This window comes from Pristis pectinata, chromosome 11, assembly GCF_009764475.1.
Source record: "Pristis pectinata isolate sPriPec2 chromosome 11, sPriPec2.1.pri, whole genome shotgun sequence".
Taxonomy (NCBI): Eukaryota; Metazoa; Chordata; class Chondrichthyes; order Rhinopristiformes; family Pristidae; genus Pristis; species Pristis pectinata.
In genome coordinates, this window is record NC_067415.1 from 11,266,124 (window position 1) to 11,285,624 (window position 19,501).

General features: G+C 41.7%; 1 protein-coding gene across 2 annotated transcripts in view; it reads left to right on the forward strand.

Moving 5' to 3' along the window:
• The window catches only part of asmtl (acetylserotonin O-methyltransferase-like), a 39,471-nt gene that overhangs the window by 4,275 nt on the left and 15,695 nt on the right, over positions 1-19,501 (forward strand). For both annotated transcript variants that reach the window (XM_052025945.1, XM_052025944.1), the window contains exons 2-7: positions 458-579; positions 7,003-7,134; positions 9,356-9,403; positions 15,538-15,602; positions 16,610-16,674; positions 17,603-17,711. In XM_052025945.1, the coding sequence (XP_051881905.1) occupies positions 487-579; positions 7,003-7,134; positions 9,356-9,403; positions 15,538-15,602; positions 16,610-16,674; positions 17,603-17,711 (512 nt within the window). In that variant the 5' untranslated portion in view covers positions 458-486. The remainder of the gene's footprint in view (positions 1-457; positions 580-7,002; positions 7,135-9,355; positions 9,404-15,537; positions 15,603-16,609; positions 16,675-17,602; positions 17,712-19,501) is intronic.

A 19,501-nucleotide genomic window follows, 5' to 3' on the forward strand; every position in this document is an offset into this window, starting at 1 on the left:
AGCAGACTGAGCCCATACTCTTGACTTCAGAAGAATGAGAGGTGATCTCACTGACATATCCAAAATTCTTAAGGGGCTTGACAGTGTAGATGCAGCTGGTGATGTTCTCTGTGGCTGCAGTGTCTGAAACCAGGGGTCAAAGTCACAAAAGAAATGATTGTCATTCAGGACTGAAATGAGAAAAAAAAGTCTTCACCCAACTGGAATTGAATATTTGGAATTCTCAACCAAAAAAAAGCTGTAGGGGTTCAGTCTGTCAGTGTGTTCAAGAGGGAGATTAATGGATTTTTAGTTGTCAAGTGAAATGGGGTTAGTGCAGAAAAGTGGCATTGGTCAGTCATGATCTTATGAATGCTTTACTTCTGCATTGAAGTCTTGTGTTCTAGGGATTGTCAAAGTTCATTTGACGTGCACCCTTATTATAGTTAATAATTACCCTTTTTTTGTTACTTTTCAGATTCTATAAAATTATAATTCATTAACATCATGGTATTGAATGCAGTGATTTCCAAACTAGCTGGGAAACGTGTGGTCCTTGCCAGTGCTTCACCACGTAGAAGAGAAATTTTAAATAATGTTGTAAGTGGCAGTTTACTGTTACTCAATGTTCACTCGTGTATGCTCTTCACACTCTAAAGTAGGGAAGTGGAAGATGACCCCTAAGACATCATTGATTTGTTCACTGGAGCATACAAGAGGATGGGTCTTGGATTCAATAGCCTCAACACCAAGGTCTTCTACCAACCTGTCCTGCTGCACCACACTGCCTACCAATAATAAAGGTTTATCAAGGCCCTGGGAAATATGGACCACTTCCTACGTCCTGGGAACCTCCTCTGGGCGAAGGCATACACCATTGATGAAATCTACTACTGCCTTCAAACCATCATTGAAGCCTTTGGTTGATTGAGGAAAACGATTATTTGAAGATCAAGAAAAAAGACCTGGCACAGAACTTGTGATCTATGAGGCAGCAATGATCCTTGCCCGCCCTTGTGCTACTGAAACTTGGACTACCTGGAGCAGGCATCTCAAGGTATTGGAAAAATACCACCATTTGCTGTCTTCACAAAATCTTCCATATTCACTGGAAGAATAAGTGAACCAGCATCTGTGTCCTCTCCCAGACCAATGTCAGTGACATTGAGACATTAGTTATTTTGTCGGCTACATTGGCCAGACCACATTGTTTGCATGCCTGACACCAGACTCCCAAAACAGACGCTCTTTTCCGAGATCTTTCATGGGAGGAGATTACCAATAAGACAAGATTTGGGAATGTGCGCAAAGGTTCCTTGGAAAACATGCATCATTCCCACTGGTTCTTGGGCATCCCTAACCCATGCTCGCTCAGAATGGAATTGATCAAGGGATGGTATTGGGAAGAGAATCTCAGGGTGATGCATACAGAAGCCCTGCATGAGCAGCTATGGGAGCACACTACCTCACAGACTACCCATCCGTCCACCACATCAGCCATCTCCTTCCCCATCTGTGGAAGAACCCACAAATCTCACATTGGCTTAATTGTCTTCACCACTGAACCCACAAAGTCGGAGAGAGAGCAGATCATGCTCGATCCTGAGGGACTGCCTAAGAAGAATGCGCAGTTGCTAGCAAGGAAGAGTGAAGGTGTCATTGAAATTGGTATCATAGTGTTGATTGTACGGTCAGTTTAGATTAAATATGTTTTTCCAGTATTGTCTTCAGCTAATTCAGTAGAAATTTGAAGTGATGAATTTGGTTACATTAATTTTCTTGATGCAGTGGTTTATGTTGAACATTTAGTTATTTGAGAAGGTTGATCTATAGAACATATTTTTCTCCTTTTGAAACCATCTTTTATAGAAAGTGTAATCAAAGTGTCCAACTATATTTAAGGTTATCAACATTCAAGAATGTGGAGTACATTTTATCACTTTTAGGGAATGCCAACCATGAACTTTTTAAAAACTTAGTTTGGGGAAAAATTAGAAATAGGGTTATTTTTTTTGTGATTGTTAGGTGTAGGAAAGAGTGATTTTGTGCTGAAGATGATATAATGAACAGAAGGCTATGAATCTAGAAGGTGGGGAGATTGAACCTTTAGAGGAGAAGTGGCAAAAAGTTCAAGGACGTGTAAAAATTGAGAGCAGAGAGGTTGTAATGGTTAGATTAGAAGCAGGAAAAGAAAGGAAGAATGCCCTTTATTGTGTCCAAGACTAACAGAAATGACCTGTCTTGGGCCTAGCACATAGGTGCAATCATAAGGAAAGTGTGCCAGCACCTTTACTTTCTTAGGAGGTTAAGGAGTTTCAGCTTGTCACTGAACACTCTAACAAACTTCTATATCTGTTGAAAGTATCCTGGACTGGTTGCATTATGGTCTGGTACAGCGATTCAAATGTGCAGGAACGTAGGAAGCTGCAGAGAGTAGTGGACTCTGCTCAATGTATCATGAGCACATCCCTCCCCATCATCAGTAGTACCTTCAGGAGGTGCTGCCTCAAGAAGACAACATCCATCATCAAAGATTCCCACCATGCCATCTTCTCGCTGCTGTCATCGGGCAGGAGGTACAGAAGCCTGAAGTCCCACACCACTAGGTTCAGGAACATCTATATCCTTTCAACTATTTGGTTCTTGAACCAACCGGCACAACCTTAATCACTGCAGTTTAGCAACACTATGACCACTTTGATCACTTTGCACTAAAATGGACTTTTTTTTTGTTCTAATTGTGTTCTTTCTTGTAAAATTTGAGTATATATTATGTTTAATTTATTTTTCTTGTGAATGCTGCTTATCTGATGCTATGTGTCTGTGATGCTGCTGCAAGTAAGTTTTTCATTGCACCTGTGCACACATGTACTTGTGCATGTGACAATAAATTTGACTTTGAAATGATGGCAGCATTTAAGCCTTGCATTGTCTTGGCTTTTGGGAGTTGAGACAAAATATTTTTCACTTTCACCTCAGCAGCTGACAGAATTTAAATTTGAGCAATCAATGAAAAACACAATGAATATACAAATAATTGGCTAAGAGAATTAGAAAAGCAAAGAGGAGTGGTAGTAAGTAGGTATTCTGATAGAAGGATGGAAATCGAAGATGTTCCTCAAGGACTAGTGCCAGAGCCGCCACCATTCATAAATCATATGGATAATTTAGATTAAAGTGCAATTTGCTCAGTTTCAACATTTGTGAATAATACAAAGTAGGGTCATATCTAAAAATGTCCGTGTAGGACCACAGAATGAAATTTGACGTTGATGAACATGAGGGCATCCACTGTGGTAGGAAAATCTTCAAAAAAAAAAATAAACTATGGGCTGGAAGAGCAAAAGGATCTAGAGATAAGGCACTGGGGAAGAGTGTGGAGAAAGATTTATGGTGACAATTTCCAGCTGCCATAAAGGGACGGAACAAAGAGTGGCATTTAAATCTAGCTACCATAGGTACATATAGATGGCACGGACGTGGTGGGCTGAAGGGCAGTTTTTGTGCTGCATGACCATGACATTAATAAATGCAGTCAGGATATGAGAATTCTTTTGCTCAGACAATGACTAAAATATGAAACTTGGCACCACAGAATCCACCTGTGGTAATTGGCTTATTGTTGTAACGTAGCGAGATACAGTGAAAAACTTTACTTTGCATGCCATCCATAGAGATCATAAGAACATTGAGGTAGTACAAAGGGAAAAGCAGTAACAGAATGTAGAGATACAGAGAAAGTGCAGTGCATGTAGACAAATAAGGTGCAAGGGCCATGATGAGGTAGATTAAGAGTTGCTTTTGGAATCCACACAATTGTGAAGCTACACAAGGGCACAGGAAAGGGGAATGGCAAGATAAGGGAAGAGGCTTGTATCGAGCACCTGGAGTACTGTGTGCACTTCTGGTCTCCGTACTTGAGGAAGGATGCACTGGCTTTGGAGGTGGTGCAGAGGAGTTTCACCAGGTTGATTCCGGAGATGAGGGGGTTAGCCTATGAGGAAAGATTGAGTTGCCCGGGACTATACTCACTGGAATTCGGAAGAATGAGAGGGGATCTTATGGAAACATAAAATTATCAAAGGGCTAAATAAGATAGAGGAAGATTGTTTCTACTGGTAGGTGAGACTAGAACGAGGGGACATAGCCTCAAGATTCAGGGGAATAGATTTAGGGTGACGATGAGGAGAAACTGCTTTTCCCAGAGAGTAGTGAATCTGGGATTCTATGCCCAGGGAAGCAGTAGAGGCTACCTCATGAAATATATTTAAGACACAGTTAGATAGAGTTTTGCATAGTAGGGGAATTAAGGGTTATGAGGAAAAGGCAAGTAGGTGGTGCTGAGTCCACGGCCAGATCAGCCATGATCTTATTGAATGGCGGAACAGGATCGATGGGCCAGATGATGCATTCCTGCTCCTATTTCTTATGTTCTTATTAGTGCAAATTAGTTGAACCAAGTGGCCTATTTCTCTGTTTATGTTCTGTGTAATTCTTTGGGTAAATTAAATTGCTCATTATTGTCACGTACTGAGGTACAGTGAAAAACTTTTTTTGCATGCCATCCATACAGATCATTTCTTTACAACAGTGGATTGAGGTAGTACAAGGAAAAGCAGTAACAGAATGCAGAATAAAGTGTTACAGTTACAGAGAAAGTGCAGTGTAGTTGGACAATAAGGTGCAAGGCAATAATGAGGTAGATTGTGAGGTCAAGAGTCCACATCGTACTAGGGGACTGTTCAGTAGTCTTATAGAAGCTGTCCTTGACTCTTGTCGAATGTCCTTTCAGTTTTTTCTATCTTCTGCCTAAGGGGAGGGGAGAAAAGAGAATGTCCTGGGTGTGGGGGGTCTTTGATAATGTTGGCTGCTTTACTGAGACAGCAAGAAGTGCAGAAAGAATCCATGGAGGGGTCACTGGTTTCTGTGCTGTGCTAAGCAGTTTTTGCGATCAAGGGCAGAGCACTTGCCATACCAAGCCAAGAAGCATCCAGATAGGATGCTTTCTATGGTGCATCGATAAAAATTAGTGAGGGTCAAAGCGGACATGCCAAATTTCTTTAGCCTCCTGAGGAAGTAGGGGCGCTGGTGAGCTTTCTTGGCCGTGGTATCTACGTGGCTGGACCAGGACAGGCTATTGGTGATGTTCACTCCAAGGAACTTGAAGCTCTCGACCTCAGCACTTGATGTATATATGAGTGTGTGAGCTGGTTCCCCGTCACCACCCCCCCCCCCATTCCTGAAGTCAATGATCAGCGTCAGGAAGGGGGGCTGTGTAACTTTGGGAAAGGCATGAATAAGTTTGGAGTTCGGATTTTTTGTAGAGGTAATATAGGACGACCGAAATAGTTTCTACAAATGGCCATTGCACTGGTGAATGACCTGAAGTCCGTATATGTGGATGTCTGAAGTACATTTGACCAATGTTGAAACATATGCAGCAATTTATGATCTGTTTCCCATGGAGGGAGTGGGAAGTGGTATCATCTGAGCTGTTTAATTTGGGGAGATGGAGGAAAAGGAGATATGTTAAGCTGCTGCTCATGTCTATACTGGGGTAAAATCAAATTCTTAATCATAGATCAAGTTTTCTTTGTAGCATAAGCTGTGTCAATTAAAATTTAATGCTGTCGATCCACTGTTTTATGTGAACTAGTGAGGGGCAGGCATCTTTTTGTTATCTGAGATCTCTTTGGGATGTGGTAGTGATGCATCAAATTGATGTACATTATTCAAGAAGCTAGATGGCAGTAGTGGGCTTCTCAACGTCTCTTGCATTTCGATCATTATTCTCTGATATTAGAAAGTAAGACTTCTTTTTACTAGAGAGAGTGCAATGATTATAAGTTACTGGCTCTGGTTTCTCAGGGAAATGACTCCATCATCCAATGTCACTTCAAAGATTTAAGATATCTTTTTTAGTCACATGTACATCGAAACACAGTGAAATGCATCTTTTGCATAGAGTGTTCTGGGGGCAGCCCGCAAGTGTCGCCACGCTTCCGGCGCCAACATAGCATGCCCACAACTTCCTAACCCGTACGTCTTTGGAATGTGGGAGGAACCAGAGCACCCGGAGGAAACCCACGCAAACACGGGGAGAATGTACAAACTCCTTACAGACAGTGGCCGGAACTGAACCCGGGTTGCTGGCACTGTAATGGCGTTACGCTAACCGCTACACTACCGTGCCTGCCTAAGTGGAGCAGCCAACTTCAGGACTGATAGACAAATTGTACTGGATAATAATGTGGAGTTGAACTGCCCAAATAGTGAAAGTGTTTTAGAATTGTAGTAACTTGCGACTTTTTAATATTATTTCAACATAAAACCACTCATTATGCACTAAGTTAATATGGATGTGTTTTATTAACCACCTAATTTTTTGTCTGCTCTTTGCCCTGTTCCTGTATGTAAACTTTGAATGATTATGGATTGTACTAATGTTTCCTTATAATTTTGAAGTTCCAAATTCCTTATAATTTGGAAGTAAAATCTCAGTTTCCTTTCATTGCCTGTTTTGGAGTTGGACACTTTTTGTTTTGAAGTCAAAGAGCCTCAGCAAGAGCCTTCGCTATCTAACAATCTCTGCAATGAGTTTGTTTATGTTATTTAAAAAATTCAGTCCTTCAACATCTCCAGTCACATCCAGCATCCATATACGTTATTGCTAATCTGTATCTTAGCTGCATTGGTCTGTAAGTCTCAATATCCTTGCCTAACAAAATAATTATCTCAGTTTTGAAATGTTCAAACAACTGGTCTATATGACTGTTCAAGGATCGAGTTTCAGATGTCTTCCACTCTTCATGACATGACCTGTGAATGATCTAAGGCAATGTTGTGTTCTAATTTCTTTAATCTACCCTTTAGTTTACTTAATCACCCATTAAAATTCCATGTGAAAGGGAATGTAGATCTTGTCTACTTAACTGGTCCACATTATTTAACACTTTGTCTCCATTATATTTTTATATACATGTTTCCCAAAATGTTCTCAATTGATCTTTATACTCCTTGCAGGGTCTTAGATTTGAAGTGGTGCCTTCATGGTTTAAGGAGAATCTTGACAAGTCTGCTTTCAAAACGCCCTATGATTATGCAATAGAAACTGCAAAGCAGAAAGCCCTTGAGGTGGCAACAAGAATGCATTTGGTAAGTAAGCCATAAATTCATCAGCTTTTTAAGTGTTTTGCCTTAATGGTGCAGTAGAGTTTTTTTAATGGGATGCTGAGTTATGTCAGTGGAAGTTAACATCAAAATGCTTAAAGTAAATCCTAAAATACTTCTTCTGAAATAGCAGAGAAAGAAATTTGAGGCAGGTGTAATTGTGGGACTGCAATTGCTATATCTGATTGAGTGCATTAAGATGGTTGCCTCTGCTTAAAGTGGCCGTCTGTGCATGGGTTACTTAAGAAAAATACTGAAATGTCAAATAGCAAATAAGTGAGATCAACATCTTAAAAAAAGCAAAGTGGCAAGTTAAAAGTATTTGAACAATGCCTGAGAAACACACAATATAAACTAAACACTGAGTTTAATATTCTGATTTTCCTTTTGGTGGCACATTGAAGGTGTGCTTTCTGGGTGATACAGTAAACCCACAATCTTTAAATAGTCTATATAATTAGGTCTAGCTTATAATGCATATTTGGCTTTGAATGTGCACACTGCTTAAGAAATCAAAGACTTACCAAGTTATCACGACCAATTTTGACAACCATTCTGAATTGCAAATCTGTCTGAAGAGCATTAAGCCACCACAAAAGGGACTAAATGAAATTTCTCAATTTTCTGAAGAACCCAGAATTCTGGAACCAGCAATTGCAAGATGAAGCAGTGAAGTTACACCTAAGCACAGTTTAAAGCTATTTTCCATGCCAGTGCTTCCAAAATGTTTCCCTTTTTTTCCCTCATGGTTTATGGTTTCTCCTTCAGTTGAGATGAGAGTGCCTGTGTCTCTGTCCATTTCCTTTCCCTCACTTTTTAGTCTGAGCCCTTCTTGCCTCTCCCAGCAAAGAATTCACTTTGTTTTTGCTTTCCTTCCCACCACCTTCACTTTCAACAAATCATCCTCCAGAACTGCTGACACTTGCAAAGTGATGTCACCAGTGAACAGATCTTCCCTTCTCTTCCCCATCTGACAGTGTTGATGCAAAGTGGTCACGCCTAAGGTGTAGGCTTCACGTAGATGGGTGGCAGGCAGGAAAAGTAAGGACAGTAGGCAGACAGTGCAGGGTTCCCCTCACTAACAGGTATACCTCTTTAGATACTGTTGGGGGGGGGTGTGGTGTAGTTGGTGGGATGATCTTTCAGGGGCTAGCAGGAGCAATCAGCTTTCTGGCACTGTGACTGGCTCTGAGGCTCAGATGCAAAGGGTGCATTGAAGAGAGGAGTTGGGACATTATGTTGCGGTTGTATAAGTCGGTGGTGAGGCTGCACTTTGGAGTACCAATGTACATTTTTGGTCACCCTGTTACAGGAAAGATGTAGTTAAACTGGAAAGAGTGCAGAGAGGATTTATGAGGATGTTGCTAGGATGATAGGGCCTGAGTTATAGGGAAAGATTGGCCAGGCCAGGTCTTTATTCCTTGGAATATCAGAGAATGAGGGGCGACCTTATAGAAGTGTTTAAAATTATGAGAGGCATAGATAAGGTGGATTGTAACAGTCTTTTCCCCACGGTAGGGGAGTCTAAAACTAAGGGGCACGGGTTTAGGGTAAGGGGGAAAGATTTAAAGGGGACCTCAGGGTCAACTTTTTCACGCAGAGGATAGCGAGTATATTGAATGAGCTGCCAGGGGAAGTGGTTGAGGCAGGTACAATAGTATCATTTAAGAAGCACTTGGATAGGTACATGAGGGTCAGGGCTTAGAGGTATATGGGCCTAATGCAGGAAATTGAGATTAGTTGGGTGGGCACCATGGTCGGCATGGACTGGTTGTATCTGTGCTGTATTGCTCTATGACTCTAATTTGAAATTCTTTGTATTGGTTTATTATTGTCACTTGTACCGAGGTACAGTGAAAAACTTGTCTTGCATACCGATCGTACAGGTCAATTCATTACACAGTACAGTTACATTGAGTTAGTACAGATGCTGCCTGACCTATGGAGTATCTCCAGCATTTCCTGGTCTTGTCCAAATGTAATTGTTCTCCATTCAGCAACCCGCAATATAGCTTCGTTTGATGGCTTCTGCTGCATCGCAATATTATTTTTTTAAAAATTGCTACAAAAATCGATGTTTCCAAAGTTTTTCCAAAATACATTTACTTAAATTGCACTTCCAGATACTTTTCTTAATCTTGAACTCCTCACTTTTCTACTTGGAAGAATGGTAATAAGACTATCTACATTTTTATTCCTTCAACAGAAACACTTCAAGACTCCAGACATTGTCATTGGTGCAGACACTGTTGTGGTAAGCCAGCATAGAAAATACGGTTTGAAAAATATCTCTGAAAAGTGGATATACCATTTGAATTCTTCTCTTTCCATTTTGAAGTAAATGCCCAGCAGCAGTATGGGGGAAAAAGTGTACTAATTATAATTTGTTTTATTTGTCGTAATAGTATGGAATTGGTTTATTTGCTACATTTACCGAGGTAGAGTGAAAAACTTGTCTTGTATATTCTTCATTAAGATCAATTCATTACACAGTGTATTGAGGTAGTACAAGGTAAAGCAATAACAGAATGCAGAATAAAGTGTAACAGTTACAGAGAAAGTGCGGTGCAGGTAGACAATAAGGTGCAAGGTAAAAACGAGGTAGATTGTGAGGTCAAGAGTTCATCTTATTGTACTGGGGAACTGTTCAATAGTCATAACAGTGGGATAGAAGCTGTCCTTGAGCCTGGTAATATGTGCTTTCAGGTTTTTGTATCTTCTGCCCATTAGGAGAGGGGAGAAGAGAGAATGTCGGGTGTGGTGGGGTCTTTGTTTATGTTAGCTGCTTTATCAAGGCAACGAGAAGTATAGACAGAGTCTGTGGAGGGTAGGCTGGTTTTGGTGATGTGCTGAGCTGCGTCCACAACTCTCTGCAGTTTTTTGTAGTTACGGGCAGAGCAGTTGCCGTACCAAGCCGTGATGCTTTGGATCATGGCTTGGTATGGATAGGATGCTTTCTGTGGTGCACTGATAAAAATTGGTGAGGGTTGACAGGAACATGTCAAATCTCTTAAGCCTCTGGAGGAAGTAGAGGTACTGGTGAGCTTTCTTGGCTGTGGCGTCAATGTGGTTGTACCAGGACAGGCTGTTGGTGATGTTCACTCCTAAGAACTTGAAGCTCTCAACCCTCTCGACCTCAGCATCATTGATGTACCATAGAACAATACGGCACAATACAGGCCCTTCGGCCCACCATGTAGTGCTGCCCTTCAAACCACACCTAAGACTATCTAACCCCTTCCTCTCACATATCCCTCTAACTTAAATTCCTTCATATGCTTATCTAACAATCTCTTGAACTTGTCCAATGTATCAGCCTCCACCACCACCCCAGGCAGCGCATTTCATGCACTAACCACTCTCTGGGTGAAAAACCTCCCTCTGACATCACCCTTGAACTTCCCACCCAATACCTTAAAGCCATGCCCTCGTGTATTGAGCATTGGTGCCCTGGGAAAGCAGTGCTGGCTGTCCACTCTATCTATTCCTCTCAATATCTTGTATACCTCTATCATGTCTCCCCTCATCTTCCTCCTCTTCTCCAATGAGAACAGCCCTAGCTTCTTTAGTCTCTCCTCATAATCCATACTCTCTAATCCAGGCAGCATCCTGGTAAATCTCCTCTGCACCCTTTGCAATGCCTCCACATCCTTCCTATAATGAGGCGACCAGAACTGGACACAGTACTCTAAGTGTGGCCTAACCAGAGTTTTGTAAAGCTGCATCATTACTTCGCAGCTCTTAAACTCGATCCCCCGACTTATGAAAGCTAACATCCCATAAGCTTTCTTAACTACCCTATCCACCTGTGTGGCAACTTTCAGTGATCTGTGGATATGAACCCCCAGATCCCTCTACACTGCCCAGAATCCTGCTATTTACCTTGCACTCCGCCTTGGAGTTTGTCCTTCCAAAGTGTACTACCTCACACTTCTCTGGATTGAACTCCATCTGCCACTTGTCAGCCCAGTTCTGCATCCTATCGATATCCCTCAGCAAGCTTTGACAGCCCTCCACACTATCCACAACAGCACCAATCTTTGTGTCATCTGCAAACTTACTAACCCAGCCTTCCACCCCCTCATCTAAGTCATTAATAAATATCACAAAAAGTAGAGGTCCCAGAACTGATCCCTGTGGGACACCACTAGTCACAGCCCTCCAATCCGAATGCACTCCCTCCACCACAACCCTCTGCTTTCTACAGGCAAGCCAACTTTGAATCCACATGGCCAAGCTTCCCCGGATCCCTTGGCCTCTGACCTTCTGAAGAAGCCTACCATGTGGATCCTTGTCAAATGCCTTACTAAAATCCATGTTGACCACATCCACTGCACTACCCTCATCGATCTTCCTGGTCACCTCCTCAAAGAACCCTATCAGGCTTCTGAGGCAAGATCTTCCCCTCACAAAGCCATGCTGGCTGTCCCTTGTCAGTCCATGTTTCTCCAAATGCTCATAGATCCTATCTCTTAGAATCCTTTCCAACAGCTTACCCACCACAGACGTAAGGCTCACCGGTCTGTAATTCCCTGGACTATCTCTACTACCTTTTTTGAATAAGGGGACAACATTCACCACCCTCCAATCCTCCGGTACCATCCCCGTTGACAATGAGGACTCAAAGATCCTAACCAATGGTTCAGCAATCTCCTCCCTCGCCTCCCGAAGCAGCCAGGGGAATATTCCGTCAGGCCCCGGGGACTTATCTGTCGTAATATTTTCTAACAACTCCAACACATCTTCTCTCTTAATATCTACATACTCTAGAGCATTACCTTCACCTACACTGTTCTCAGCATCATCAAGACCCCTCTCCTTGGTGAATACTGAAGAGAAGTATTCATTGAGAACCTCACCCACTTCCACAGCTTCCAGCAACATCCTCCCATCTTTGTCTTTAATCGGACCTACCTTGCCATCCTTCTGCTCTTTACATACGAGAAAAAAGCCTTGGGATTCTACTTAACCCTACTCGCCAAAGCCTTTTCACGTCCCCTTCTCGCTCTCCTCAGCCCTTTCTTAAGTTCCTTCCTTGCTACTCTATATTCCTCATGAGCGCTGTCTGATCCTTGCTGCTTACACCTTATGTATGCTGCCCTCTTCTTCCTAACTGGTTGTTTCGCCTCTCTTGTCTTCACCCTACCATTCCTTCTCTGCCTCACCGGGACAAATTTATCCCTAACATCCTGCAAAAGATCCCTGAACATTGACCACATCTCCATAGTACATTTCCCTTCAAAAATGTCACCCCAATTTATACTCCCCAAGTTCTCGCCTTATAGCCTCATAATTCACCTTTCCCCAATTAAATATCTTCCCATCCTCTTTGCTCCTCTCCCTGCCCATGACAATTCTAAAGGTTATGGAGCAGTGGTCACTGTCCCCCAAATGCTCACCCAGCGATAGATCTGTCACCTGTCCCGGTTCATTACTCAAAACTAGATCTAATATGGCATTCCCTCTAGTCCGCCTGTCAACATACTGTGTCAGGAATCCATCCTGGACACACTTAACAAACTGCGCTCCGTCTAAACCTTTGGCACTAAGTCGGTGCCAATCAATATTTGGATAGTTGAAGTCTTCCATTATAATAACCCTGTTAGTTTCGCATCTCTCCAAAATCTGCCTCCCAATCTCCTCCTCAGTATCCCTACTGCTACTGGGGGGCCTATAGAATACTCCCAGGAGGGTAACTGCCCCTTTCTTATTCCTAACTTCCACCCATATTGACTCTAGAGAGGATCCTTCTACATTATCTACCCTTCATGCAGCTGTAACTGTGTCCCTGACCAGTATCGCCACCCCGCCTCCTATTCTCCCACCCTCCCTATCCCTTTTAAAACACTGAAAACCAGGAATATTCAATATCCATTCCTGCCCCGATGTCAGCCATGTCTCTGTAATAGTCATAATATCATAGTCCCATGTACTTATCCCTCTCAGTTCATCTCCCTTATTCCTGATGCTTCTCACATTCAAGTAAATGCACTTTAGCCCATCCACCTTACTACTTTTATACCCTGTACTCTGCTTCTCTTTCCTCAAAGCCTCTCTACCTGTAAGATCTGACTTTTCCCCATCCCCTCCTTCCTCTGACCTACTCCTCCGGTTCCCTTCCCCCTCGCAATCTAGTTTAAACCCTCCTGAACCACCCTAGCAAACCTGGCTGCAAGGATATTGGCTCCCCTCAAGTTTGGGTGTAACCCGTCCTCTCTGTACAGGTCCCACCTTCCCCAGAAGAGATCCCAATGATCCAAAAATCTAAAACCCTCCCTCCTGCACCAACTTCTCAGCCACGCATTTATCTGCCATCTCCTCCTATTCCTACCTTCACTATCGCATGGCATTGGCAGCAATCCCGAGATCGCTACCCTTGAGGTCCTGTCCTTCAGCCTTCTGCCTAGCTCGCTCAACTCACTTTTCAGGACCTCATCCCTCTTCCCACCTATATCGTTGGTACCAACATGAACCACGACTTCTGGCTGTTCTCCCTCCTGCTCATGTCATGTAGACAAGAGCATGTGCACTGCCCCCCTTCCTGAAGTCAATGACCAGCTCTTTTGTTTTGCTGACACTGAGGGAAAGGTTGTTGTCTTGACGCCATGTCACTAAGCTCCCTATCTCCTTCCTGTAGTCCAACTCATCATTATTTGAGATATGACCTACTACGGTGGTATTATCTGCAAACTTATAGATGGAGTTCGAGCAGAATCTGGCCATGCAGTTATGAGTGTATAGGGAGTAGAGTAGGGGCTGAGGACACAGCCTTGTTGGGCACCAGTGTTGAGAATAATCATGCCGGAGGTATTGCGGACTATCCTTACCGATTGCGGTCTGTTGGTCAGGAAGTCAAGGATCCAGTTGCAGAGGGAGGTGTTGAGTCCCAGAGCTCAGAGTTTGTCGATGAGTTTGCCTGGAGTTATACAATTGAAGGCAGAGCTGTAGTCAGACAATAGTCTAACGTAGCTGTCTTTACTCTCCAGATGCTCCAGAGGTGATTGTAGGGCCAGGGAGATGGCGTCCGCCATAGCCCTGTTTCGGCAGTAAGCGAATTGCAGTGGTTTGAGGTTGTCTGGGAGGCTGGAGTTAATGTGTGCCATGACCAGCCTCTCGAAGCACTTTGTGATGGTAGATGTCAGAACCACTGGGCAGTAGTCATTAAGGCACTTGTTTATCTTAGTAGAAACAGCTTCTGAATTCCCTTCTGCTTTAATGTGGTTAATTATGATAGGAGGAATAATATGGACAAAGATTGATTTGCTTTTCAAAGGAATTGATATGATGGATTGATAATTTCCTTGAACGTTTTGAGAACAAGGGCCATAGGCATTAAATTAGAGCTAGGACATTCAGTGGTGACATCATCACATCTGATGAATGGTCATTGACCCAAAGCATTAGCTCTGTCTCACTCTCCACATGCCGCCTGCCTTCCTGAGTATTTCTGCCATTCTTTGTTTTATTTTGGATTGTAGCTTTTACAGAATTTTGCCTGTTGTCATGAGAATCTGTAATCCCCCTTCCCCATCAACCTTCATCTCACCTGCCCCTCTGACAGACACAGCCCTTCCATCCCAATAAGTTTGAAGCTTGGTCAACAGAAATTTTGAAATTAAGTTTACGGTAAAGCAAGACTACAGAGCCAGTGTGGGTTGATGGAGTTAACCTGTAAATCCAGAATGCTCTAATTGAATGTGAATCAGGTAATCCTGTTACAAAAACAGAAATGCTGGAAGAACTCAGACAGTCGAGTGCCAGCTGTGCAAAGAGAAACCAGTGAATGTTTTGGGCCAGTGTCCCTTTCCCAGAACTGAAGCATTCCGAGAAAGCGTCCCTTGAAACATTGACTGATGTCTCTTTCCACCAGTGCTGCTTGACTGGCTGAACGCTTCCAGCAATTCTGTTTTTGTTTCAGATTCCAGCATTTGCAGTTTTCTTTATTTTCCACTACTGGCATAATCCAGTTCCAGTGTCGTGCTCTGCTAAAGTTCTACAGTGCCAGCTGGCCTTTGAGTGTCAATGGATTCTGCCATCTCACAGTGAACATTGCAACCAGAAGTGCTTTGCCTGTTAAAAGTGCATTTTCCAGTGGTGTTAAACGATAACGATTGAATGGATAAGCCCCGCCCCCAGCAACTCCCATTTTCTTTACTGCCTTTGGTCAGATTATAAATAATTAGCGTGAAAGAATGAGTCCCAAAACGTTGACTGTCCATTTCCCTCTATAGATGCTGCCTGACCTGCTGAGTTCCTCCAGCAATTTGTTTTTTGCTCCAGATTCCAGGGCCTGCAGTCTCTTGTGTCTCTGTGATCACATCATCTTTCTTGGAGTTTACAATTCACTTGATTGAGATGTGATTTTAATCTTTATATTCCCTTTTCCAGTGTATTCATGGCGATATTCTCGAGAAACCTGCAAATAAACAAGTAGCGTACCACATGCTATCGAGGTTAGTTTCTTTTCCATCTGTAGATGATGAATTAACTTGTATTTCTGTGACATTAAAGTATCTCAAGATGATTCAGGTGAGCAATGATGGCAAGCCAAATGAGGTAAAAGCGGGCGAGGAAGGTTTTGACAATATCTTTGTGACTATAGTAGAGATTGTAAAGGAGCAGATAAAGAGAAACCCAAATTCTGAAGAGAGATCAGAATACGTTGCTGCCATTGTAGGCTGGCAAAGTGATGGGTGGTGGGATCTGAAAAGGATTTGAGAAGCTGATTTCTGGATGAGCTGCTTATTGAGACTGGCCAGCCAAACTCTGGTTTGGTTGTGCCTTTATCTACAAAGGCTTGGTTGAGGCTTTCATTCACAGATGGATTGAGGTAAGGGTGGATCTTGCAATAGTGTCAGAAATGGAAGTGGGCTACCTTTTGACAGGATGTAGATTTGAAAGCTCAGACTCGAGTTAACTCGAATGACAAGTTAGCAAGCAGAGTCACCCAGTCTAAAATGGTGACCAGGATGAGGCAGAGAGGCGCTGCTGAATGTAGACTTAGAAAGATCCATAGATGTTGGCTTTGGTCTTCCCAATGATTATTTAAAGGAGATTGCAGCTGATTGAAGATTAGATCTTTGACATAAAAATACTTGACAGCAGAAATAAAGAGGGGCTGAGGGTGGAATGAAGAGGTAGAACTGGGTGTTCTCAGGGAATATGTGGATAATTTTGCCAGGGGTAATATGTGGATAAAGGGAAATTGGATAAATCCATGAAATTTTGGAGGTTAGTGCTGGGATGAATGGGAAAAGCATTGTAGAAATGCTCAGGTTACAATTGGAACATGATGGACGGTGGAGGAGGGGCATTGATGTGTTTGGGATACTTGACTATGTCAAAGTATACAGAGGAGATATGGAAACATGTTGCTATTTTGTAAGATCATTTAACATTCTGGTTGTACAAAGTATGGTCATTATGTACTAGTTTGTTGTGCTTGCTGTATTTTTCTTAGACTCAGCAATGAAGAACATAGTGTTTTCACTGGGGTTGCAGTTGTCCAATGTATCTGCAAAAGTGGTAAGGTGTCTTTTTTCTGAATGTTTTCCTGCTTTATTATTAATTATGCTTTGAAGATAACATTTTTGATGCATGCATTGAATTGTAATTGTGTTTGTGTCTTTACTTGTCCACATATCTGAACAAAATCAATTCTTAGTGTAAGTTTCCTCAAGCCTATTTAGCTCCTCAGTTGGCTGACTTCAACCATATTTCCTTGACTTTACTCCATAATCCTTGATACCTGTACCTAACACAAATCTATTGTTCAGTCAAGCAATATTTCTGAGGGAAGTAACAGGCAGAAATTAAATATTCAAATCTCACATGATCTTTTCATGATGTGGTTTGTCCTCCTAATCTAATCTACTAGCCTTGTATTTTTCTTGTGAATTTGTGTTAAACTGTTCCAAGAACAGTATATAATTGCTGGTTCATTCTGTACCATATTCCAGATGATAACTGACCACAACAATGTACAACTGAAACATCCATCCCTCCCTTTTGTTTCCCATTCCCCTCATTTATCTGGTCTCCTCTAATTCTACTTAGAACCATGGGGCTTCACCGCCCATGTTCCTTCCTTGCTGTCTTCCTCTCACCAGGGCCCCAGCTCCCACACTCCCTTTAAATGTACTGGGTTCACCGGAAAACTTATTATCAGACTGTAACATCTTAAAAAGCAAAGTGAAAGTGTATTAGTGTGTTAATAGAATAACAACCAATAATCCAGAAAGTATTGTAGTCCGTCACCACCAAAGTCCCGAGAGTGTCAGATTAATTACATTTTTCTGTATAATTTTATTTTATTGGTTCTCTTATTATGTAGAAGTCTGTCTTACTTATCTCTGATTTCTGTAAATGATTAAGATAGTTGTATGACCCTTACCACAAGCATAAAGGTCAGTGAATTTTAATATGGTAACGCAAGCTGACATCATTTTTCTAGACAACCAGCTGGAGACCAACTTTACTGTTTTTTATGAAGAAACAAAGGTCAAGTTTTCAGAGCTGTCTGAAGAGCTTCTCTGGGAGTACATACACAGTGGTGAGCCAATGTATGTGCAGCACAAATTTACGGCCAGAATTAAAGTTCTGTATTAGAGCACATTATTGCAATGTTTTTTTTTCCATTTTTGGGCACAAAAAATGTATTTCTGATAAAGGCCATTTGTCTTTTGATGCCTTGCTAATTTGCAAGATCCATGGAATCTCTCTCAGTAGCTGCTTGCATGGTCAATGACCACAGATGAAAATCCCTGGAAAGAACAACTAACATTTCTTAGCAGTTCATGTAGAAAATCAGTTATTATATACTTACATATCCAAAATAAACATGCAGAAAGTGATTTGGGCTTTTATAGAATCTGTTGAAACCCAATGTTGCTTACTGTCTGACGGTATTTTGAACAGTAACCAGAGTTGTAATGTGGCCAATCTACATCATGACACTCACACTAATGCAGAAAGCCAGTAATCTGTTTTTAGTGTTGGTAATTTGTGATAAATATATTGTCCAGTACATTAGTGAGAACCTTATTCTAAGGAATGCATTTACTTGGAGAGGAACTTGCACCTCATTTTAACATGTCATTCAAACTTGGATCATCTGAATCAGGGAAAGCCCAGTATTAAAGGTTCCAAGGGAAGGAACAGACAAAAAATATTCAGATCCCACTCATGTTTTATTCCACGTGTTAATTGTGGCCATACTATTTTACCTGGCTGTTTTTTGTTGGTAATTTTGAGTGTTGAAAATGTGTTTCTTTATTAAGGTTAATAGTACTCAGATCCATTAGTGTGACTGCAGTACTGGAGTTTTTGTTGAGGTCTGAGAAGTCATCCTATTCATTTGAGGACCATGTTATCTTAAATTTTGTTTTTGGATGTTATGTATAATGGAGAATTATTGATTGTAATACCCTGGAGCAAGTCACCACTGGTAACTAGCTTGAAACTTGGTAGGATCAGTTTGTTATTAATCAGACATATTTACTTGTGGAGCAATAAACAAAATGCTAGAAGAGCTCAGCGAGTCAGGCAGCACCTGTGGAGGGAAATGGACAGTTGACGTTTTGGGTTGGCACCTTTCCCAGTCCAGATGTATCTTGACCGGAAACATAGACTGTCTATTTCCCTCTACAGATGCTGCCTGACTGGCTGAGTTCATCCAGCATTTCATTTGATGCTACAGATTCCAGCATCTGCAGTCTCTTGAGTCTCCATATTTACTTGTGGTTCTCTGACAATGCTTACAGGACTGATTCCTTATTAATGAATAATGTTCAGTGTGTTGATGTAAAATGAGTGAAAATATATAATTCACTGGAAATTCTGGAAACTCTCAGTAGATCAGGCAGTATTTATGGAAGGAGAAAAGAGTTAATGTTTCAGAAATATATCATAGTTGGTTCCAATTTATGTTTCTATTAATATAAAAGTTAAGTCATCACTTTGGAAATTTGTTCCCTGCACTTACAGAATTCCTTATTAAGTATATTCATTTCTTTTGTCTTAAACAGGCTTTTTCAGACCTTGAAACCCAGTTTCACTTGTTTAGCGTGCAGTTAGATCTGTCATTTTAAATTTATTTGATCGTAAATGTGTTCTTTTTAACTATATAATCAAGCAACATTATAGTTGTACTCTGCAAATGTTTCCTACAATTTAAAAAAATTATATTTTTTCTGTGAACAGAGGAGTTGAATATTTGAGCATCAACAATCCTCCTCCTTAGAAAGGTCTGTCTACCTTGCAGGTTAACATCGTGGTGGTGATCTTGAGATGGAACTTTGATAAGTCTGAAAGGGAATCCCATATGATTTAATGGATTATTTCATTCCAAGTT